This window comes from Grampus griseus, assembly GCF_964374135.1.
Source record: "Grampus griseus genome assembly, chromosome: 20".
In the NCBI taxonomy this organism is placed as follows: domain Eukaryota; kingdom Metazoa; phylum Chordata; class Mammalia; order Artiodactyla; family Delphinidae; genus Grampus; species Grampus griseus.
In genome coordinates this window covers 27478447-27503308 of record NC_139014.1, presented here as the reverse complement: position 1 = coordinate 27503308, position 24862 = coordinate 27478447, and the positions used below count along the sequence as shown (strand labels likewise).

General features: G+C 38.5%; 1 protein-coding gene across 5 annotated transcripts in view; it reads right to left on the bottom strand.

Annotated features, from left to right (window-relative positions):
* BCAS3 (BCAS3 microtubule associated cell migration factor) overlaps nt 1-24862 on the bottom strand; it is a 572645-nt gene that overhangs the window by 531022 nt on the left and 16761 nt on the right. For all 5 annotated transcript variants that reach the window (XM_082679094.1, XM_082679096.1, XM_082679097.1 and 2 more), the window contains exon 5: nt 21319-21425. In XM_082679094.1, the coding sequence (XP_082535220.1) occupies nt 21319-21425 (107 nt within the window). The remainder of the gene's footprint in view (nt 1-21318; nt 21426-24862) is intronic.

Sequence of the window (24862 nt, the reverse complement as noted above, 5' to 3'; positions counted from 1 at the left end):
TGGAATTTAGTTATACTCTCTCATGAGCAGTCTGATAAAGTCTCTTGCCCAATATATTTGCCTGATTTTAATAAATTTTGGATTTAGATCTATTTATGCACAGTGAGTAAAATGCATAAATTAGCCTCCTTTGGAAAAGCAATGCTGCCTCAAACTAAATAAACAAACAGGCTTTATTATAGTGGCCCTCCATCAGGGCTCATGATGTAAGAGTTTTATCCTGGAGGACCCTTGATTTCCAGCATTATGACTGAATTCAAGAACTCATTTCAGCAGCTCTGGAAAAACTAGAGCTTTTTATACCTAACTGAATTCATATCTTAATTCCAAATCCAGTAATAAGCAATCTCTCCCCCCATATAAGGTACAATGATTGGGTTATAAAAAAATGATAGCCCTTGAAGTGGAAAAATGTTGATTTGTAAACATTCAAAGCAAACTCAGTCCCTATTAAAGATAGGAAACATACAAAAATTACTATCTTTCCCCTATAACTCAAGCAGTTTGAATACAAAAGGTATGATTAGCAGGTTTTTTCCTTGATAAATACATCAGCAAGGTTTAATCTCTAAAAAACTTAAAAAGAGGTATTAATTTACCTATTTTTCAAAATGGCTACATCACATACAGTAGGGATTTTTACACTGGAAATATAAATTAAAAGACCAAGGGCTTCCCTGGTGGCGCAGTGGTTGAGAATCTGCCTGCTAATGCAGGGGACACGGGTTCGAGCCCTGGTCTGAGAGGATCCCACATGGAGCGGAGCAACTGGGCCCGTGAGCCACAACTACTGAGCCTGCGTGTCTAGAGCCTGTGCTCCGCAACAAGAGAGGCCGCCATGGTGAGAGGCCCGTGCACCGCGATGAAGAGTGGCCCCCGCTTGCCACAACTAGAGAAAGACCTCGCACAGAAATGAAGACGCAACACAGCAAATATAAATTAATTAATTAATAAACTCCTACCCACAACATCTTCTTAAAAAAAAAAAAAAAGACCAAGCCATCAGACATAAAAGACATCGGAAAAAGAATTCTTTGTGTTTATCTCAAGCACATCCTGACTTTCAGTCAAAAATATCTTTCACACCTGAGCTTTCCAAAAAGTAATGCCTCTGATTCCACTTGGAAAATCAAAGAGAGTAAAAGCAGCCCACAGGTAAGACCCTGAAAGTTTTATTTTTTTCCCAAAATCATGCATGGCCTATGGCAACAATGCCAACTGCATACAGTATGACAGATAATCAGTTACAAAGATCACATCAGCAACATCAACGGTTCCAACAGTTTATTACAATAGAAAATAAACTGGACTTCTGTTTATAAACTATACAAATTTGCTAAATCTGAGTTTGGCTTTAAAATACGGGTAATGACATATCTATCTAACAAAGCAAAGGTGTTAAACTGTATATTTAAAATATGAAGCAAGAGAGTTAAATCAAGAAGATGCTTGTTAAATGAATGAACTGATAAATAAACGACTAAGTCTATGTTGGCATCATTATTCAATCTTAATGGTACTTAATTTGCCTTTGCCTCCCTGTTTTCAAAACATGTTGTTAACATTTAATACCTGGAAATTTGTTATAACACCACATCATAAAACACATTTTGGTACAACTCATTATTGAACCCACTGGTATATTACTTCCTAAGCTTTTCAGCTCTCAAGAAAAGGACTACTATCAGAGTGGCAAGCAGCACCTCATCTGGGCAGCAGGTTTCATCACACTGGTCTTCACACTCCCACTCAAGATCAAGGCAGTCGCCACTCTCGCCGGCAAATATCCCACGCTCAATCCAGCCTTTCTGGGTTAATGTAATGTTTTTACCTGCAACAGGTTTTCTTACCAAGAGTGACGTAAAAACTGTCCATTTAAATAAACAAATGTAGAATTATCAATCTATTCTAATTGTCTCACATGTACCAGCCACATAGACAGAGTTGAAATGAAGTCCTTAATAAGAACAGTGCTTCATTAAAGTTAAAAAGTAATAACAAATAAAACTTTTTCGTTAAGGAGAAAAATGTAAACTACGGACTTTAGTTAATAATGTGTCAATACTGGTTCACCAATTTTAACAAATGTACCTCGGGAATTCCCTGGTGGTCCAGTGGTTAGGACTCAGCACTTTCACTGCCGTGGGCTAAGGTTCGATCCCTAGTCCAGGAACTAAGATCTTGTAAGCCACGTGGCGCATCACTAATGCAAGATGTTAATAGGGGAAAATGCAGGGGATGAGGGATACATGGGAATTCTCTGTACTTTCTGCTCAACTTTTATGTAAACCTAAAACTGCTTTAAAAATAGTATATTAGTGTTTATTTTCATATATATGAAAAATGTGAAAATTCCACAAATAAATTTTAACCTTCCTTAATACCCACCCCACCCAAAATAGGGATAAAAGGTAAAAATATAGAGAGATGGGAGGAGCGAAGAGCCGATAACATTTTACACTAATTAATTCAGTTCCCAAAGTAACAAAAGGACCTTACTTGGTCTATTTAAATAAACAAGTATATAAGTTATCACTTTGCTAATTGTTTCACATGTAGTAATCATACATACAACACAACTGAACTGATGAAGTTCTTTAAAATGAAGATTGGTTCATGACAGTTTTTGGTGTTCTTTTTTTTTAAATAAATTTACTTATTCTATTTATCTTATTTTTGGCTGCGCTGGGTATTCATTGCTATGTGTGGGCTTTCTCTAGCTGAGGCAAGCTGGGGCTACTCTTCGTTGCAGTGTGCAGACTTCTCATTGCAGTGGCTTCTCGTGTTGCGGAGCATGGGCTCTAGGCGTGTGGGCTTCAGTAGTTGTGGCACACAGGCTCAGTAGTTGTGGCTTGCGGGTTCTACAGTGCAGGCTCAGTAGTTGTGGCGCATAGGCTTAGTTGCTCCGTGGCATGTGGGATCTTCCTGGACCAGGGCTTGAACCCGTGTCCCCTGCATTGGCAGGCGGATTCTTAACCACTGCACCACCAGGAAAGCCCTGGTCTTTTCTCTTTCTTTTTTTCCTGGGCACACTGTGCTAACCAGGGATAGAACCCGGGCCCCCTGCAGTGGAAGCCTGCGGAGTGCTAATCGCTGGACTGTCAGGGAATTCCTGCCAGTTTTTTTAACTTACAAAGTAACAACAATAATTTTTTTAAATAAGGAGAAAAGGTAAATACATATATATATATATATATATACACACACATATATATATATGTATATTTTTTTTAGTTAGAAAGGGTAAAAATTAAAAAACATAAAACAAGAGATAGGGGAAGGAGAGGGAAGTATCATCTTATACTAAGGTATTTGGTTCCTAAGCAACAGAAGGACAGCACGTAGCTACATGAGTAATGATCACACTACAAAGCAAGCTCTCTCTCTAGCTCTCTCTCACCCTGTGAGCCAATCTGATGATATATTTTCATTTTAGACATAAGGAAACAGAGAAAAATATTCCCCCTAAATGACCAGATCAAAGAGGCATCAGAATCTCCATTAATACTGTATTCAAAAACAGTTTTTAAACTCGGGGTTTTTTTCTTGAACAAGTCACTGCCAGGTGGTCATTTTATGTGTTACAGTTCTGCTCCAACAATATCAAAAACTTAAGATAGCACACATTGAAGAAAGTATTCCTAATGGTAAAAATGTAATTCTTTTGAAAGCTCCTAAAAGTAGGAGGAAGGAGGGGACAAGCTTTTTGTTTTATTTCTGCCTAGCTAACCACAAATGATTCAGTTAATGTCAGAGTGTCAGTATCTCCATAACCTACTCTGTATGCCATCAAGAAAAAAATGCAAACCACAAAAACCACCTAAAATGCATATTTGTGAGGACTAACAACTTATAGAACAGATACTTGCTAACCACATAAAGCAGACAGCAACCGAGTCTGTATTTTGGTCTTGACACTAAATTCAAAATACAAAACTTGAAGCAAGAAGGAAGTAAGTTTCAAAAACAATATGAAAACCGCAGAACATAAATAATGAATGGAATTTGTAATCATATTTTCATACTTCCAAATTTTTACACACATAGAGAGGAATATTTTAAGGCAACTTTAACCTTTCTCCTTCAGCCTGATTTTTGAAAGGAAGATCAAAGAAAAGCAGTTTAAACTCACACGTTCCTCCGGTTATGCAACGCAGATTTAGACATTACACTTCAAAACCCGAGCCATTACTTCAGCATCACCAATCCAAATACCATTCCAGAGCTTTGAAGCAGCCCTAATGGTATCTTCCATTTGCAAGTAACACTTCTGTAGTCAAAAGATCTTACTCAGGGTGGATGTTAATGTAAAACCACTCAGACTACACAGACACACACGCCTGGAGGCAGACTGGAAGGTGTTCAGAAGCCAATGTAACACCATTACAGAGAGTGTCAGCCTAGCAGCTGTCATAAACACTTCATAATCACTCAGACACACAAACTGGATTCCCTTTAACTCATTATTTTATTTCATGCTGAATACATGTCCAATTGAAAAGGGAAAGAGAGAAAACAGTGCTGCAGATAAGCCAATTTTGGCTTATAGACTTTTTCCACTTTTAAAAGAGTTTGTCATATTATACTCGTATTGTAAACCTACCCTGATATAATCTGTTGATTGAAGATAGCTTTGCAGTAGATATCTAACCAAAGAGAAACGGATTATATCAAAAAGAAGCCTAAGGTTTTTTCCTTCTGTAAAACAGATATCACACAAACTTGTAATATTGACAAGATGATAAAAAAAATGACTGACAGGGGCTTCCCTGGTGGCACAGTGGTTAAGAATCCGCCTGCCAATGGAGGGGACACGGGTTCGAGCCCTAGTCCGGGAAGATCCCACATGCCGTGGAGCAACTAAGCCCATGCACCACAACTACTGAGGTTGCGCTCTAGAGCCTGCGAGCCACAACTACTGAGGCTGCGAGCCACAACTACTGAAGCCCGTGCACCTAGAGCCCGTGCTCTGCAATGAGAAGCCACTGCAACGAGAAGCCTTGCACTGCAACAAAGAGTAGTCCCCGCTCGCCACAACTAGACAAAGCCCGCGCACAGCAACAAAGACCCAACGCAGCCAAAAATAAATAAATTTATTAAAAAAAAAAAAGACTGACAGAACCAATGGTCGCAGGAAATGGAGCAATTAGAACTCTCAGATATTGTGGATGTAAGTGTGTAATGGTACAACCCCTTTGGAAAACTCCAGGTAATTTCTAATAAAGTTAAATACATGCCTAACCTATGACCCAGCAATTCTACTCCTAACGTACATAAATCTACAATTATGTTCATAGGAGCTTTATTTACTATAGCCAGAAGCCAGAAACACAAATCCTCATCAAAAGAAGAGCTAAACAAACTGTGGTACATTCGATCCATGGAATAAAACCCAGTAATGAAAAAAAATTAAAAATACAAACTACTGGTAGTAGTTTCCCTGGTGGTCCAGTGGTAAAGAATCCGCCTTCCAATGCAGGGGACGCAGGTTCAATCCCTGGTCCAGGAACTAAGATCCCACATGCCGCGGGGCAACTAAGCCCGCGTGCCACAACTATTGGGTGCACCTGCGTGCCACAAACTACAGCGCCTACACATCCTAGAGCTCGCGTGCCACAACTAGAGAGAGAAAACACGCACGCCACAACAAGAGAGAAGCGCACCCACCACAACGAAGAGACTGCGCACCACAACGAAAGATCTCGCATGCCTCAGCGAAGATCCCGTGTGCCACAACTAAGACCTGACGCAGCCAAAGAAAAAAGGAAAATAAATAAAAATTAAAAAACAACTACTGCAACATGCAACAACATGGGTGAATTTTTAAAAGACATAGTGCAAAGGACAGACACAAAGTAGCACATACTGTGTACCTCTACTTATGTGAAGTTCAATGAGGCAAAGCTAATCTATGGTCAGAATAGTGATTACCTTGAGGCTAATAGTGACTGGGGAACTTTCTGAGTAAGAAAAATGTTCTACATTTTGTTCTCAATGGTAGTTTGACTTATTTGCGTATAAACATATATAAAACACACACACAGTCATCAAACTACAGACTTGAGATTTGTACATTTTATAGTATGTATATCTTAATTTTTTAAAAGTGTCTGTCATAAATAAACAGTGGTACCTCCAGACAGTGGAATATTACCCAGCACTAGAAACAAGTGCGCTATCAAGCCATGAAAAGACATGGGGAAAACTTAAATGCATATTACTAGGTGAAATAAGCCAATCTGAAATGGCTACATACTGTATGATTCCAGCTATATGACATTCTGAAAAAGGCAAAACTACATGGACAGTAAAAAGACCAGTGGTTGCCAGAGAAGGGTGCCCACAAGACTTTTAGAGCAGTGCATACATAGGCAGAACACAGAGGATATTTAGGGCAGTGAGATTATTCTGTATAACCCTATAATGGTGGGTACACGTCATTATACATCTGTCAAAACCCATAGCATGTACAACACTGGAAGTAAACCCTAATGTAAACCATGGACTCTTAGTGATAATGATGTGGCAGTGTCAGTTCATCGATTCTAACAATGCCCCACTCCTGATGTGGAATGCTGATAGCAGGGAGGCTGTGTGTTTGGGGGGACAGGAGGTATACGGGAACTCTTCGTACTTTCAGCTCAATTTTACTATGAACCTAAAACTGATCTAAAAGATAGTCTTTTGGGGGACTTCCCTGGTGGTGCAGTGGTTAAGAATCTACCTGCCAATGCAGGGAACACGGGTTCGAGCCCTGGTCCAGGAATATCCCACATGCACAGAGCAACTAAGGCCATGCGCCACAACTACTGAGACTGCACTCTACAACCTGCGAGCCACAACTACTGAAGGCCGCGCACCTAGAGCCCGTGCTCCACAACAAGAGAAGCCACCACAATGAGAAGCCCGCGCACCACAACAAAGAGTAGCCCCAGCTCGCCACAACTAGAAAAAGCCCACGCACAGCAACGAAGACCCAACACAGCCACAAATAAATAAATAAATTTATTTTTTAAAATAAATAAAAAATAGTCTCTTTTTTAAGGCATCTATTAAAGAAGCTGAGCTGGTTAAATATGAGCTTCAATTTTTTTCATCTGTAAAACAGGAATAACACTAACTAGTTAAATTGACAGGATAATGAGACAATAATGGGCAATGTGCCTAAAATAATGTGTGTGGTACATTCCAGTTATTTTTTTAAATAGTTGCCATTATTTATATTAATATTATGAAACTTCACTATGCAACACAAGTGTCAAAATTCCCCAAAGCATCCCAACACTGCTCAGCTACAGCACTCTATTCAACCCTCCAACGTAACACAAATCTCACAGACCAGGGCTTCTCAGCGCTACTGACATTTTGGACTGAACAATTTTTGTTGTGGGAGGTTGTCCTGTACATTGTAGGATGTTTAACAGCATCTCTGGCTTTTATCCACTAGATGCCAGTAGCAGCTCCTAATAGTGACAATAAAAAATGTCTGCAAACATAGACAAATGTTTCCTTGAGGGCAAAATCACTCCCATTTGGGAAGCACTGACATAGACTGCAATTATGTAGTGACATCGCGCACAAGTAAAATATGATCTCCTCAAGGCAGGGCTCAGCCCTTAGTTACATTTATACCTCCTAATACGTGGCATAGACCCTCAAGTTTCAGTATGGCTGAATGGAAAAATGAGACTTCTGTTAATTAATTTAAACAAGAAGATTTTAGGGAGAAGGGATGGATTGGGAATGGAATGGAATGAGAGCAAACAGCAAAAGATTATGAAATTTAGTTTGGATCTTTCTGATATTGAGTCTCTAGCACACTTTGATGAAAACATCCAGCAAAAGGCTGAAATCTTGAAACACATTTATTAAACATATATACATGTGCATATATACATATACACGTACATATGTAAATATATATGTAAATAGACACACACACACAAACACACACACCCTACTAACTGTTAGACAATGTACTTGGCACCAGAGATACAAAGACCATTAGACATGATCACAGTTCTAGAGAGTCTTATGAAGAATTCTCCCAACTGCTAATGTAAAATCAAGATTCCCAGAAAATACTGAAACTCACAGGTAAATTGAATCAAAAATTAGGAAATCAGAAATTCTCCATTTCATTCCTTTGGTCCTATGTCCAAAATTCAAACATTAAATTGAATATGAACAAAATTTAGAAAATAGAAATCCTAGTTCCATTTCTTTTTAAGGTCCCCAGAAAACTAATACTTTCTATTATCTCACTCTTCCCATCTGAAAAAAATGAGACAACTGATTATTGACAATCAACTTGAATGAATATTAAGGGAAAGAACAGGTTTATAATGGATAGTTTATAATACAGTTTATAATGGATAGTTTATAATGGATTTTAATATTTAAAAATACAGATATTTCAGTTCCATTTTTAAACAATTCTTACTAAAGTGGGTGTGTGGTGTGGGTGTGTACATATATATGCACAGTAACTCTTTGGTATTCTTAACTACACGCAACAACTTTTCCCATCAAATTATATGTACCTAAGCCAGTAGTTTCAATCAAAATTTTCTCTGGAGTTGTGGTTCTTAACCAGAGGATGTTTGGCAATGTCTGGAAACGTTCTTAATTGTCACAATTCAGAGAGTTGCTTTGGGCATCTAGTAGATGGAGGCCACAGATGTGGCAACTACAATGTACAGAACAGCCCCCCATAACAAAGAATCATCTGGTCCAAAACGCCAATAATGGCAAGAATGAGTCACAAACATATATAATTTGTATTTGCATACCTTCATGCATTATAATTTTAGTTAATTTCTTATTTAAAAGAGTATTAGCCTTGGGCTTCCCTGGTGGTGCAGTGGTTGAGAGTCCGCCTGCCGATGCAGGGGACACAGGTTCGTGCCCCGGTCCGGGAAGATCCCACATGCCGCGGAGCGGCTGGGCCCGTGAGCCATGGCCGCTGAGCCTGCGCGTCCGGAGCCTGTGCTCCGCAACGGGAGAGGCCACAACAGTGAGAGGCCCGCGTACCGTAAAAATAAATAAATAAATAAATAAAATAGTATTAGCCTTTTAAAACAATTATTTATTAATTTTGTTATCACTTCTGATAGTTCACATCAAGCTGACCAATACTCTTTAAACCAGAAATGTACACATAAGGAAAGAAGATAAAAAGCAAAGGCATAAATGAGAACCGTGTGATCAATGCACACTCTGTCTAGCTGCTAATAACCCCTAGGCCAGGGTTGAAGAATATTCATATGTGGTCAATCGAAAAAAAAAATGGGACTTAAGTCTCAAGATTAATCATTGTGTCTGCAGATGAAAATCTGAGTTCATATCCTATGAATCCATCTAGATGAAGTTCAAAATGGGCAAAACGACCATAATTTATGGTGTTAAAAATCAATGTGGGGGCGTGGGATGAATTGGGAGATTGGGATTGACATGTACACACTAATATGTATAAAGTAGATAACTAATGAGAACCTGCTGTATAAAAAATAAATAAATAAAATTTAAAAAAAGAATCAACATAGCGACTTCCCTGATGGTCCAGTGGTTAAGACTCTGTGCTTCCGATGCAGGGGACACCGGTTTGATCCCTGGTCAGGGTACTAAGATCCCACATGATGCTCAGCACAGAGAAAATAAAAGAAAAACAATATAGTAGGTCAATTATATCTAAATAAAACTGGAAAAGACAAACTACAAAATTTTTTGAAAAATCAATGTAAATGTCTATTTCCTGGTTTTGATATTGTACTACAGGTCACATAAGATGTCACCTCTGGGGGACCCTGGGGGAAGTGTACCCTGAACTCTAATATTCTGCAACTTCCCATGAGTCTATAATTATTTCAAAGTTAAAAGGTTTTAAAAATCAATTTGAAAAGAGACCAAAAAACAAAAAAGAAAGAGCAAAAACACAGAGCTGGCAAGAATTACATGCTCATATTTGGTGGGGAAAGAACGGTCCTTTCAGGAAATGGTGCTGAATGAGTTAGCTGTTTTCTTTTTCTTTTTTTAATTCAAAAAACCCTTGACCCCTATGTCATACCGTACACCAAAAATTTCAAAAGGATTATAAACCTAAAGATGATAACAACAACCTTCTAACAGAAAACACAGGAGAATATCTTCATGGCCTTAGAGTAAACAAGGATACAAAAAGCATTAAGAATAGAGTAAACCAGGCTTCCATGGTGGTGCAGTGGTTAAGAATCCGCCTGCCAATGCAGGGTACACGGGTTTGAGCCCTGGTTGGGGAAGATCCCACATGCCGCAGAGCAAATAAGCCCGTGCGCCACAACTACTGAGCCTGCGCTCTAGAGCCCGTGAGTCACAACTACTGAGCCCGCACACCAAAACTACTGAAGCCTGCGCGTCTAGAGCCCGTGCTCCACAACAAGAGAAGCCGCTGCAATGAGAAGCCCACGCACCACAACGAAGAGTATCTCCTGCTCGCCGCAACCAGAGAAAGCCCGTGCACAGCAACAAAGACCCAACGCAGCCAAAAATAAAAATAAAAAAAAATAGAGTAAACCACTTAAAATCTGATCTGGATTTCTTTCATCAAAAGACAATATTAAGAAAGTGAAAATGTAAGAAAACCTATAAAGAAGACTATTAGGACAAATGATGAAACCGGAAAATGGACTGTGGATTACAAAATAGTATTGTATCAAATTTAAATGTCCTGGTTTTGATAATAGTGCTATGGTTGTAAAAGATAATGTGCTTACTCCCAGGAAATATATACTGAATTATTTATGGAAAAGAGGGGGGGCATAAATTCTCCTACTTATAAATGGTTCCGAAAAAAATCTTCACAGGAAAAAAATAAAAATGAGAGAATGATAAAGCAAAAGGGGCAAAATGTCCTTTATTGGTAAATCTGGGTAATGAGTAACAGGAGTTCCCTGTAACAGTTATAAAATTTTCTGAAAGTTTAAAATTATTGCAAAATAAAAGCATCTTTAAAACCCCACAATGAGATACCAACACATACACAAAAAAATTATTAAATTAGTAAGATTGACAATACTAAGAGCTAATGAAAATGTGGAGCAAATGAAACTTTCATACATTGCTGGTAGGAGTACATATCAGTAAAAACACTTTGGAAGACTGGTTGGCAATATCTACTAAAGTTAAACATACACCTACACTATGACACAGTAAATCCATTCCTAGGTCTATATCCAAGAGAAATGGGTGCAGCATATATCCACCAAGGAACACTTACAAGAACGTCAGAGCAGCTTTATCCATAATGCTCAAAAAGTAGAACCAACAAAAATGTCTATCAGGTGTATAACGAACTTTTAAAAATGCACTGTGGGACTTTTCTGGTGGTCCAGTGGTTGGGAGTCCGCCCTCCAATGAAGTGGACACGGGTTCAATCCCTGGTCAAAGAACTAGGATCCTACATGCCGGGGACAGCTGGGCCTGAGCACCTCAACTACTGAGCCCGCGTGCTCTGGAGCCTGAGCGCCACAACTCAAGAGAAGCCTGAGTGCCACAACGAAGAGCCTGCGTGCCACAACCAAGACCCAACACAGCCAAATAAATAAATAAATAAATTTTAAAAAAATAAATAAAATAAAATGCATTGTATTCATGGTAAGATAGTATATAGCAAAAATGAGAACAAATTACTTCTACGTACGATAACATGAAAGAATCTCATAGTCACACTGTTGAGAGAAAGAAGCCAGACACAAAAGAATAGATTGGGTTATCTATGTCCCCCCATCCCCCCCTTTTTTTAAGTTCAAGAATAGAAAAAGCTAATCTCTGGTGATAGAAGTCAGAATAGTGGTTACGTGGAGGTATGAGGACAGTATTGACAGGAAAGTGGCATGAGAGACTCCTGAGTTGCTCCAAATGTTCTGTCTTAATCTGAGTGGTGCCCAGAAGGTTACATACACATATAAAAATTCAGTCTGCACACTTACGATCTGTGCACTTTATGATATTTAACATACGCAGTAACATTTATAAGAAAAGAAAAAGCTGTCTTCCACACACTCGTAAGTCAGCTTGTGTCCAAAGAATATCTTCCATTTTAGAGTAGAAAAACATCAAAATACTTCAAACAAGAAAAATACCAATTTATAATAAAATTTCAAACTCACTTTTCAAATCAACAAAAGTCACATAAAGCCACTATTTAAACATTGGAAAGACTAAACTTCAGATACAAGACTTCTCTAAAGTGACACCTTAAGAAACATACACTACAAAAAAAATTGCCTCTACTAATATGAATGGATTCCACAAGTTACTTCAATATTATTCTTCATTTCTGCTTCTATTCACTCCATGACACCCAAAGATCTTTCATTGCCAGGTGACTAAAGAGCCATCCATTACTTCTCTTTCCAGTAATAAGACAGTGGACCAAAAAAAATAAGATACTCTCAACAAAGGCAATTTTTTGATTTGGGTCCATATTCAAACTTTCTCTGCTTGCCAGTTACCCAAATCACTGACTTTATATTGTTCCCAAATGAAACCCATAAAAATTGTTTCCTGGCTAGCAATCTTGACATGGCAAGGTCTGTTGGCATCCAACTTCTAACAAATAATAAACTAATTGGAATTCACCTCAAATATGTCCTTGCATGTTTTCTCTAAAGTTTTTTGTGTAAAGGCAACACAAAAAGTGTAAAAGCTACACTAAAAGCTTTAGGGCAAATCTTTCAAGGGAACAGCTATACTTTTCTTAGCTCAATGTGTTAGCGACACCTAGTGTTATTCCTTTGCAGTATATTCAAAAGCTCCAAGAAAACACTTCAAATCTTAACTTACTGAACCTAAAAATATACTGTTTCATACAATGCAACTCTCATCTTCTAGGTGCTGTAATGAATACATTTTCAAGATGTGTTTAAGATATTAAGCATTTCAAAAGAGGATGAGAAAGCTAAGTAACCATTTAACAGCAAAAGAGTATGGAAAAATTTCAGGACTTTTTACAAAGGTACTATCTTGAAAATTTTTAATGGCAACACTTTATTATTTAAACTATACAGTGCAATTTTGCCTTATAAAATTTTCAACATAATGTAAGTCTAATTCTAATAATCAAATTCTACTTCTTCTAAAACTATGCCATCTTACGTACCAGGCAGCACCAGCCCCAAATCAAGATCTTGGAAACATCTTTGATTCTTCTCTTCTAAATGTTTTATCAGATACCAATACAACTAACTCAGTTCAGGCTCTCAACGTCTCCCAAGTAGACAATGTGAAACTGACGGGCCTCAGCCGACAAGAGGAGCTCAGACAGCTGGGACTTGTGAGGCTCGGGCTCCGTGCCCGCATCCAACAACAGGAACAGTGACAACCATCAACGGCCTTAGTTGCTCCACGGCATGTGGGATCTTCCTGGACCAGGGCTCAAACCCGTATGCCCTGCATTGGCAGGCGAATTAACCACTGTGCCACCAGGGAAGTGAAATTGACTCCTTACTGGCCTCATATCCTTTTCTTTTCTCCTTTACTCTCTATTCATTCCAAAGCCACTGCAAAACCAACCTTTATTAAATATGGATTTTGGAATGTATCTCTGTTACTCAAAGATTCTTAATGAATTCATACTGGCTGAAATATTAATAAATCCAAATCCTCATCCTGCAATTCAAATCTCCTCCCTGAAACTTCTATATCTCATTGCATGTCCACGGAGAGCTTACAACCACTAAAATGAATATTAATGATCATAGAGATGTAACTTGTGCTAAATGAAATAATACATGACGGCACAATGTCTAAAACACACTCATTGTCATGAACAACTCCTCCTCCAACTGGTTGCCCGCTGATACTGCTTGTCAAACCATGTTATGAAGGCTCAATTACTTTTTTTTTTTTTAATTTCCATTCTGGCACAAACAGATACGTCTGTAAATGACAAACACAGGTTTGGATGATGCGCAACTGGCAAACAGCTATAGGTTTCCAAAAGCTTACTCTCAACTTCTGTACTTATCTTGTTGCAAACAGTAACAAACATTTCACTGACTATCAACAGTTCATAGACGAGCAACAGTGCATAGTCCACAAACTCACCATCTTTCCACCCAAATCTGCTCCTTATCACTCCCTATTTTTTAAAATAAATTTATTTATTTTATTTATTTATTTTTGGCTGCGTTGGGTCTCTGTTGCTTCCTCTAGTTGCAGCGAGTGGGGTCTACTCTTTGTTGTGGTACGCAGTCTCCTCACTGCAGTGGCTTTTCTTGTTGCAGAGCACGGGCTCTAGGCGCGCGGGCTTCAGTAGTTGTGGCGCGTGGGCTCAGTAGCTGTCACACCCTATTTTTATAAGAGGCATCACTGTCTACCCCTGTTCAAAGTTCTCCATTGGCTTCTACAACTCAATTTTTTTAACTGGCAAAAAAACTGTACAGATAATCCCTAAAAGATATTCAAATGGCCAACAAATATATGAAAAAGCATTCAACATTATTAGTCATCAGGGAAATGCTAACTAAAACCGCAAGGTATCACCCACCAGAATGGCTAAAATTAAAAAGATGGGACTTCCCTGGTGGTCCAGTGGCTAAGACTCCACGCTCCCAATGCAGGGGGCTCGGGTTCAATCCTTGGTCAGGGAACTAGATCCCACATGCCACAACTAAGAGTTCGCATGCCGCAACTAAAAAAAAAAAAATTAAAATGATGGACACAACACCAAATGTTGGCAAGGATATAGTACAACTCATACATTGTTGGGGGAAATGTAAAACGATACAACTACTTTGGAAAAAAGGTTTGGAAGTCTATTATAAAACTAACTATATTCCTACCCTATGAAGCAACAATTCCACTTGTAGATATTTATCTAAGAGAAATAAATGCATATGTTTACAAAAAGACTTACAGAAGAATCTTCACAGCAGCTTCATTCATAACAGGCAAAAGCTATTAATAGGCCAGCTATCCCTCATTAAGAGAAGGGATAAACTATGGTATATTCATATATTGGAATACTATTCAGCAATTAAAAGGGACAATCAACAAGAGTGAATCTCATAAACATTATGCTGAGTGAAAGGAGCCTTACACAAAAAGAGTCCATACTGTATAATAGTACAGAAAGTTCTAAAACAGGCAAAACTAATCTACAATGGAAAAAAAAATAACAGTGGTTGTTTCATGGATGGGATGGAGGAAAAATTGAGAATAGGCATGAAGGAAATGTCTTGAGTGATAATCAAGATCTACTGTATATCTTGACAGAGATTTGGGTTGCCATGCACTTGTCAAAGTTCAGGAAATTTACATATTAAGATTTGTATATTTAATTGTGTGTAACTTTTACAATAAAAAACTAATCAATGGGGCTTCCCTGGTGGCGCAGTGGTTTAGAGTCCGCCTGCCGATGCAGGGGACACAGGTTCGTGCCCTGGTCCGGGAAGATCCCACATGCCACAGAGCAGCTGGGCCCGTGAGCCATGGCCGCTGAGCCTACGCGTCCAGAGCCTGTGCTCCGCAACGGGAGAGGCCACAACAGTGAGAGGCCCGTGTACTCCAAAAATAAATAAATAAATAATTTTTTAAAAACTCATCAAATATTGAACTTTAGTTAATGCAAAAGTAGTTAGGGGAAAGTATGCTGATGTTTGCAATTCACTTTGAAATGCATCCAATAAGATCTACAGGTGGAGACTAAGTATAGTAAAAAATTTTCATGGTATAATCTAGGTGGTGGGCATAGGTGTTTTCCCTGCGAAACTTCTGAAGTTCTTCCAATGGTACAAAGCTCATTTTGTAAGCTTTTACCTTACAAAACTCTAGCCCACCACCACCTCTGAGACACCATTAGCATTCTCCACCTAGTTCCACCAAATTGCCTCCTTGCTGTTCTTTAATATAGGAAACATAATCCAGACTTCCCTGGTGGCTCAGTGGTTAAGAATCCGCCTGCCAATGCAGGGGACACGGGTTCAAGCCCTGGTCCGGGAAGATCCCACAGGCCATGCAGCAACTAAGCCCGTGTGTCACAACTACTGAGCCTGAGCTCTAGAGCCCGTGAGCCACAACTACTGAAGCCCGTGTGCCACAACTACTGAGCCCGCGCACCCTAGAGCCTGCGCTCTGCAACAAAAGAAGCCACCGCAATGAGAAGCCCACACACCGCAATGAAGAGTAGCCCCCGCTCGCCGCAACTAGAGAAAGCCTGCGCACAGCAACAAAGACCCAAAAATAAACAAAATTTTTAAAATAACAACATAATCCTATGAGAGAGCACTGCCTTTGAATGCCCCTCCCTCAAATACCCATAAGTATCACTCCTCCACACTTCTGCTCAGGGGGTCTTTGAGAGAGGCTTTCCAAGACCACCTCATATAATATAGCAACCCACAACAATATCAACCACCACACCTTAACACTTGGTAACTTGTTTATTATCCAAGCATGGTACATGTTTATTATCATCTTCCCCACCCTCCAACCCACCTACCTAGAATGGAAATTCCATAAGAATAATGGTTTTGTTTTGCTCATTGTTGTTTTCCCAGCACCTTGAACAGGGTCTGACATATAAAAGGCAATCAATAAATCTTTTCTGAGTGAATGAATTAATAAATGAATGAGGTGAGAATAAATGGCATGGCTTTACAAGAATGCAATTTGGTAAATCTATCAAGAGTTTTGGTATATTTACTTTTAATGAACTCTCCAAATTACATGATCATAAAGATATTTATCTCAATATTCTTTAAGAAGAAAAAAACTTAAGAAATCTAAATCAATGTCCCAGTAGAGAGAAAAGAACATTTCCACCTCAGAGCCTCTGACTTCACTACTTGCTGTTCCAATCTTACTGTGGCTAAATCTTAATTAACTTTTATGCCACTTCCTTATTATATATACTCTCTTATTATTTTCTTCATATTACAATTTGTCTATTAATTTTTTTTTTTTCCATACGCAGGCCTCTCACTGTTGTGGCCTCTCCCGTTGAGGAGCACAGGCTCCGGACGCGCAGGCTCAGCGGCCATGGCTCACGGGCCGAACCACTCCGTGGCATGTGGGATCTTCCCGAACTGGGGCATGAACCTGTGTCCCCTGCATCGGCCGGCGGACTCTCAACCACTGCGCCACCAGGGAAGCCCTATTAATTTATTTTTATTTAAATCCATTTCTCCTACTAGCTCCATTTGAGCAAAGGCCATATCTATTTTGCTCAAAATACATACTTTATCCAAGAATTGTAATGAATAAATGAACAATTTTTACGTTCTCACAGTTCATGGCATCAAGTCAATCTATGTGTAAAACTGGCCGAAAAAAAAAATCAAGAGTGTAAGCAAGAGAGGGTGGGAGGAAGACGCAAGAGGGAGGAGATATGGGGATATATGTTTATGTACAGCTGATTCACTCTGTTATACAGCAGAAACTAACACAGCATTGTAAAGGAATTATACTCCAATAAAGATATTAAAAAAAAAAGAGAGAATGTAAGCAAGATATTTTAAAATAACTGAAGTCCCCACCAGGGACTTCCCTGGTAGTCCAGTGGTTAAAATTCCTCGCTCCCAATGCAGGGGGCCCGGGTTCGATCCCTGGTCTGGGAACTAGATCCCACATGCCGCAACTAAGAGCCCACATGCCGCAACTAAAGATCCTGCATGTGGCAGCAAAGATCCCGTGTGCTGCAACTAAGACCTGGCACAGCCAAATAAATAAATAAATAAATATTTTTTAAAATAAATAAAATAAAATAACTGAAATAAATGCAAAGATAACAAGAGCTGAAAGAACTATGGGAGTTAAGAAAGGAAGAATATACAACTACTGTTTTTTTCATATGACTCCCATAAAATTACTCGGTCTTTAGTCCATGCACATGTATAACTTTGACTTTTTTTTTTTTAATTAAGAATTTTAAGCAAGAGAGCCTATATTTACATTACCAAAAAGAGGCAATGTCACTGTTAGGCACAGGTGGGAAAAGGGCCTATGTATCCAGAATATCAACATCACAAATAATCATTCTTTCTTATGTTGCATCAGATGTGTTGAAAGAAGGGGCCTGACAGCTTGGGAAAGCTATGAAAGCTGGTGTTTTCCTGCAGCCATCTCATATACAAAGTGGTAGTGATTGGGCAGTAGAGAAATTACTTCTGCACAGTTCTGCTTCTGAGCTAACTCCACTTAACTATATTCCTAGATATCATCTAAGCTTTGTTCATATTTGTGCACTTACATAAATAGACAATTTTTTTACATGTTTAGCCAGGATGTTTATTTTCTTAATCTGAGACTCACAGGTGGGACAGTTAAATAAAATCAACAGAAGGGAACCCTGTGCACAAACTTGAAGAAAAAACTGAGCTGTAGTTTGGACAGGGTTTGATTTCTGGCCACCCGCACTTACTGAAAAGCAAATACAATTTATGGTCTGCGAAGATCCCTAAGAGCCAGGATTATTTCTAGGTTGACCAACATAAGCTCCCCAGTGTCTAGCACATGGTAACACTTAAATGATTACTGAATAACTGACTAGTGATAAACAAGTTTCAGAAGGGTTTAGTTAGAGTAATGGGTAACAGTCACACTAGTCTATAAAAGATGAATATATGAAGGTCCTTCGTAACCTATTACAATGAAAACTAAAACTAAGGTGCCATACTACTTGCATGGCATATCTTCTGCTATCACATAGGGGAAATAGAGCTCTTAGATCATGGGCTTTGAATCTGAAGTCAGAACTGGGTTTGAATTCCAATTCCACCTCTTATAAGTAGTGTGACCTTACCACCTGTAAAATAGGATAACTTCTCCCTCACAGTATACAACAGATGAGATAATGTGTATATAAAGTTCTCTGAACATAGTAAGAGCTCAATCAGTGCAACAGAAGGAGCTTATTTTACCAAACTGCCTTCTAATTCTTGAACCAGTCCTCACGGGGCTATACTACTACAACAGTAAACAACTGTCAGGGACTTCCCTAGGGGTCCAGTGGTTAAGAATCCACCTTCCAATGCAGGGGACTCAGGTTCGATCCTTAGTCAGGGAACTAAGATCCCACATGTCGCGGGGCAACTAAGCCTGCATGCTCTGGAGCCCACGCACCACAACTAGAGAGAAGACCGCGAGCTGCAACAAAAGATCCCGCATGCCACAATGAAGATCCCGCATGCCACAACTAAGACCCAATGCAGCCAAATAAATAAACAAATAAATAAAAACAACTATTAGTCAATGAAAATTCCATGAAGAAAAGATTATTTAAATCTCTCAAAATACAATCTGGGCATAAGAATTACTGTAAAGAAGTAATTTCCTCATAAGACCTTTAAGTTACTCAGAACCAGACACAAATTAACTATTAAAAGTGATACCTCTAATTATAACCAAAGCAAGTGGGTAGCCTGAGTACCACCAAAGAAATGTGCTCAATCCAGTCAACATCCCTAATCCCACAAGGCCCAAGCTTGTTAAAGCTCTAGCTTCCTCTTTGCCTTCAAGTCTGTCAACAGTGTAAAGAATCAAAATGTAGTCTCTATTAATAAGAAAAAGTTAAATTCACAAAATCCTCTCCTCTTGAACACAACCTAGAAATATTTCTCTTGGTAGGAAAAAGCAAGCAAGCAAAGACTGTCAACGCTTTTAAGTCCTTTGTCTATGCCTTTGGCGTGATACTTAAATTACAAACAACATTGCAGGGCCTTGAAAAAACGTCAACTACACACCCCCAAAGGCAAAAACACGAGGACACGCATTCCATGACATACCAACAGGATTCTTCTATCTCTGCAAAATAATGCCAATCTTTAAAAGAAAGAAATATAAAACCTAAAATCCTAAATACTAATAATATGATATATAATTATTATAAGATTAGATGGAAGACCAAAGTTCATTATAAGTGATTTATCAAAGAATAAACAATAATTTTACTTAGAATATTAAAGAATTATGCAGTTCAATGTATTCATTACTTAATAATCTTTTAGCCAAATTCTGCATTCAGGAACATCCTGAATTTCATTAAATTTGAGGTAATATATGTTTGCTTATAAATCCTTTAAGAAGTAACCATAATGTGCAAAAAAATCAAAAAGGGGAAAAAATTCTAGCTGAACCACCCACTAACAAGAGGCTTCAAACAATGTGGTAAATGCATCTATTAAAGGCACAAATTAAAATTCTATTGGCTCCAGGCCTCTAACTGCAAAAAAAAAAAACACACAATAAAGGGTCCACCCGCCAACTCCCCCCCACACCCCAAAATCTGGAGGAGAGACATGATATCTAGGCCATGCCAAAGAGCAGAATATAACTAAGTACACGCCAAAGTATGCAGTCCCTACTACACTTCACTGAGCTGTGATCCTACCAAGCCTCTTCCTCTTTTAGTACATTTTATTTTTGGTCATTCCAAAGAGGAACACGTAGGATTGAAGAGGGAAACTGGGAATAGAATTTGGCAATTTAAACCATTTATTAAAATTATGACTTATCCTATATAGATACACAGACACAAAATAACCTTTGTTCAAATTCATGTATTACATCACTGTTTCTAATAGCAGAAAGGGGGTGGAGGTGGGGGGGAATTTTAAGTTTTTCCAATAAAAGGAAACAAGTTATGTAAATTAAGGAAAATCCAAAAAACAGAATTATAAGCAGTTATAAATTCCATAGAGAAGCTCTCTGAATACTGATTTATAAGTAAAAAACAGCAATGTACAGACTGAGTTGTATAATATGTTCCCTTCTGTTAAGGAAGGGCAGGCTGGGAGAATTATATGTATATATGTTCTTATTAGCATAAAATATAGCTATAAGGAAAAGAAACATAACTAGAAATCCTAGAAAACTAGAAACTGCTCAAGATAAGGGAAATTGGGGAGAGTAGTGGTAGGGAGTTTTGTTACCCACTTATACCTCCTGAATTTTGAACCATGTGAATGTTTTAACTGATTCAAAAAATGATCACTATTTTTTTTACAAGCCTTCTGTAAGCCTCTTTACTCTTCTGTAAAAATGCAGGAAAAGATAATAATAACACCAACTAGGTAGAGTTACTATGATAAGAAATTAGATATTCCATGTAAAGTGATTCCCACAATTGCTGGCCCACTTTACAAATCATTTACAACATCTTTAATTTCCCATTTTCCCCTTAGCCCTTGGGCCTAGTATGGGGTTCCACACACAGCGGTCTCTTAGCAATTGCTTGCAAAATAAATGGATGAGACCTTAGAGAAAATATCGCCAGGTTTCACACCAGCTAGCATGCTGAAAAGTATTATATTTCAGGGATTCAACCATCTTCATACTTACAGGGATGCTCCAGACCTGCATTCCATCACTGTAGCCAATCATAATCAGCAAAGGTGGCTCATTCCCTGTGCTATGTATTTCATGAAATTCCAGATTTCTTGATGTATCTACATTAGAATTAAGTAACAAAGGAGCAAATTAAAAAGACAACCCTCAGAATGGGAGAAAATATTAGCAAATGCAACAACAGACAAAGGATTAATCTCCAAAATATACAAACAGCTCATGGATCTCAATATCAAAAAAACAAAAAATCCAATTAAAAAATGAGCAGAAGACCTAAATAGACATTTCACCAAGGAAGACATACAGATGGCCAAGAGGCACATGAAAAGATGCTCAACATCACTAATTATTAGAGAAATGCAAATCAAAACTAAATGAGGTATCACCTAGTGCCGGTCAGAATGGCTATTATCAAAAAATCTAGAAACAATAAATGCTGGAAAGGGTGTGGTGAAGAGGGAACTCTCCTGCACTGCTGGTGGGAATGTAAACTGATACAACCACTATGGAAAACAGTATGGAGGTTCCTTAAAAAACTAAAAATTGAACTACCATATGACCCAGGAATCCCACTATTGGGCATATACCCTGAGAAAACCATAATTCAAAAAGAGACATGTACCACAATGTTCACTGCAGCACTATTTACAATAGCCGGGACGTGGAACCAACCTAAATGTCCATCGACAGATGAATGGATACAGAAGATGTGGCACATATATACAATGGAATATTACTCAGCCATAAAAAGAAACAAAACTGAGTTATTTGTAGTGAGCTGGATGGACCCAGAGTCTGTCATACAGAGTGAAGTAAGTCAGAGACAGAAAAACAAATACCGTATGCTAACACATATATATGGAATCTTAAAAAAAAAATGGTACTGATGAACCTAGTTGCAGGGCAGAATAAAGATGCAGACATAGAGAATGGACTTGAGGACATGGGGTGGGAGGGTTAAGCTGAGGCAAAGTAGGAGTAGCACTGACATATATACACTACCAAATGTAAAATAGTTAGCTAGTGGGAAACAGCAGCATAGCACAGGGAGATCAGCTCGGTGCTTTGCGATGACCTAGAGGGGTGGGATAGAGAGGGTGGGAGGGAGGTTCAAGAGGGAGGGGATATGGGGACAGATGTATGCATACGGCTGATTCACTTTGGTGTACAACAGAAACTAACACAGTATCGTGAAGCAATTATACTCCAATAAAGATCTATTAAAAAAAAAGACAATGCCAATCAACAAAAACAAGTACACTTCTTTAATGTTACTGGCGGTAACAACTGTTTAAATTGTTTTTCAATAAGTTCTGAAGTTTTTGGAAGACATTTAAAGGAAAGCAAACAGGAAGCTGAAATCACAAAACTAGTATTTTTTTTTAACAGTACCTATAATTATCAGCACAAGTAAGGTTTTAAAACTCAAAACTCTCTCAGTAGAGTACAAGTACCAAGTACCACCCCACTACACACAAAAAGTAGACTACAGAACCTAACACAGTGACAGCAGTACCCAGTAGGAAACTAGTGCCAGGTAAAAGCACAGAAGGAGAAGTGCCCAGCGGAAGCACACAACATAAACTGTGTGAGTTCACAAGTTGCATCTGGACACTCTGAGAAATAACAGGCAGAGGACAGGGAAGAGCAAGATGCGGAGAGGGTTTTGCAAACAGCTAGAGGTCTTGTATAAGTAGGTAGACACAAGAGTCTGTGAAATTTAGTACTGTTAATGTTCCTCAGTTTCCTCACCTGTAAAATGAAGGTAATCATACTCATATCTCAAAGGATTGTTGTAAGAGTTAAATGGGATAATACAAAAAGCATTTAGAATAGTATCAGGCATAGGAAGCCCTATGTTGATGTTATTACTGTTGTTATAAAATCATGCTGCAGTAAAAAAAAAATAAATAAAAATCAAACTCTCACTTGATATCTAGGAAATACTAATATCAGGAATAAAACCACCTGTAAATGATAAATGAAAATAAAATATTTTACCAAAGTTAACTAAATATAAATATGACATATAACCATCTAGAATTTCTAATATATGCAAATTTAGCAATAGAAGAAAAATTATATTCCTTTACATATAAGAATTAAATCCTGCTATATCTGAACACACTGGGCATATAGTTCACTATAAAAGAATTGTGCGGTTTTTGTTTTTTTAATTTATTTTTGGCTGCGTTGGGTCTTCCTTGCTGCACGTGGGCTTTCTCTAGTTGCGGTGAGTGGGCCTATTCTTCATTGAGGTGCGCAGGCTTCTCATTGCAGTGGCTTCTCTTGTTGCAGAGCATGGGCTCTAGGCACACGGGCTCAGTAATTGTGGCTTGCAGACTCTAGAGCACAGGCTCAGTAGTTGTGGCACACGGGCTTAGTTGCCCCACGGCATGTGGGATCTTCCCAGACCAGGGATCGAACCCGTGTCCCCTGCATTGGCAGGCAGATTCTCAATCACTGAGCCACCAGGAAAGTCCGGATTATGTTTCCTATATTTAAGAATAGCAAGGAGGCAATTTGGTGGCACTCTGTTAGGTTCTGTAGTCTACTCTTTGTGTGTAGTGGGGTGGTACTTGGTACTTGTACTCTACTGAGAGAGTTTGATCTTTAAAACCTTACTTGTGCTGATAATTAGAAGTACTGTTAAAAAAAATACTAGTTTTGTGATTTCAGCTTCCTGTTTGCTTTCCTTTAAATGTCTTCCAAATACTTCAGAACTTCTTATTGAAAAACAATTTTTAAAATTTCAAATAAATCAATACCAGGGAATTTTAGATGTAAATGACAAAGGTAAAGTTAATAAAATACTAGAGGAACACCGTAGAAACGTATTTTCATGATCACGGTACAGGGAACAACTTTACAACTGAACACAAAAAAACTCTTAGCATAAAAGATAGGCAAATTCTACATTAAATTTATTACATTAAAATGAAGAACTTCTGTTACTCATGAGCCACCCTTACCAGAAGAGTGAAAAGCCAAGCCACAGCATGGGAGAAGAGACAACTATAACCACACAAGGATTCATCTAATACATATAACAAACATCAGTATGAAAAAGATAAGTCAGTAGAAAAACAGGCAGGAGACATGGAAAAACACTTCAAAAATAGGATAGTCAAATCATTAGTGAACATGAAAAGTGGCTCAACCTCATCTGTAATCAAGGAAGTGCTAATTAAAACCACAATGACAAAACCAAGTGGTGGCAGGATATGGAGTGAAGAGGCTGCTTATTTATTGCTAGTAACTGTAAATCAGTACAATCACTTTGGAAAACAGTTTGACAATATATACTCAAGTTGAAGACACCATGCCCTTGACCAAGTAGTTCCACTCTAGGTATATACTCATTAGAAGCCTCAGCACATATACATCAAGAGACAAGAATACTCACAGCAGCATTACTATAAAGACCCAAAAGCTGGAATCTATCCAAATGTCCATCAAGAGGAGAATGGACAAGCACAGTGGTACACGGATACAATGGAAGACTATTCAGCACAGAAAAAAATGACCCACTACCATA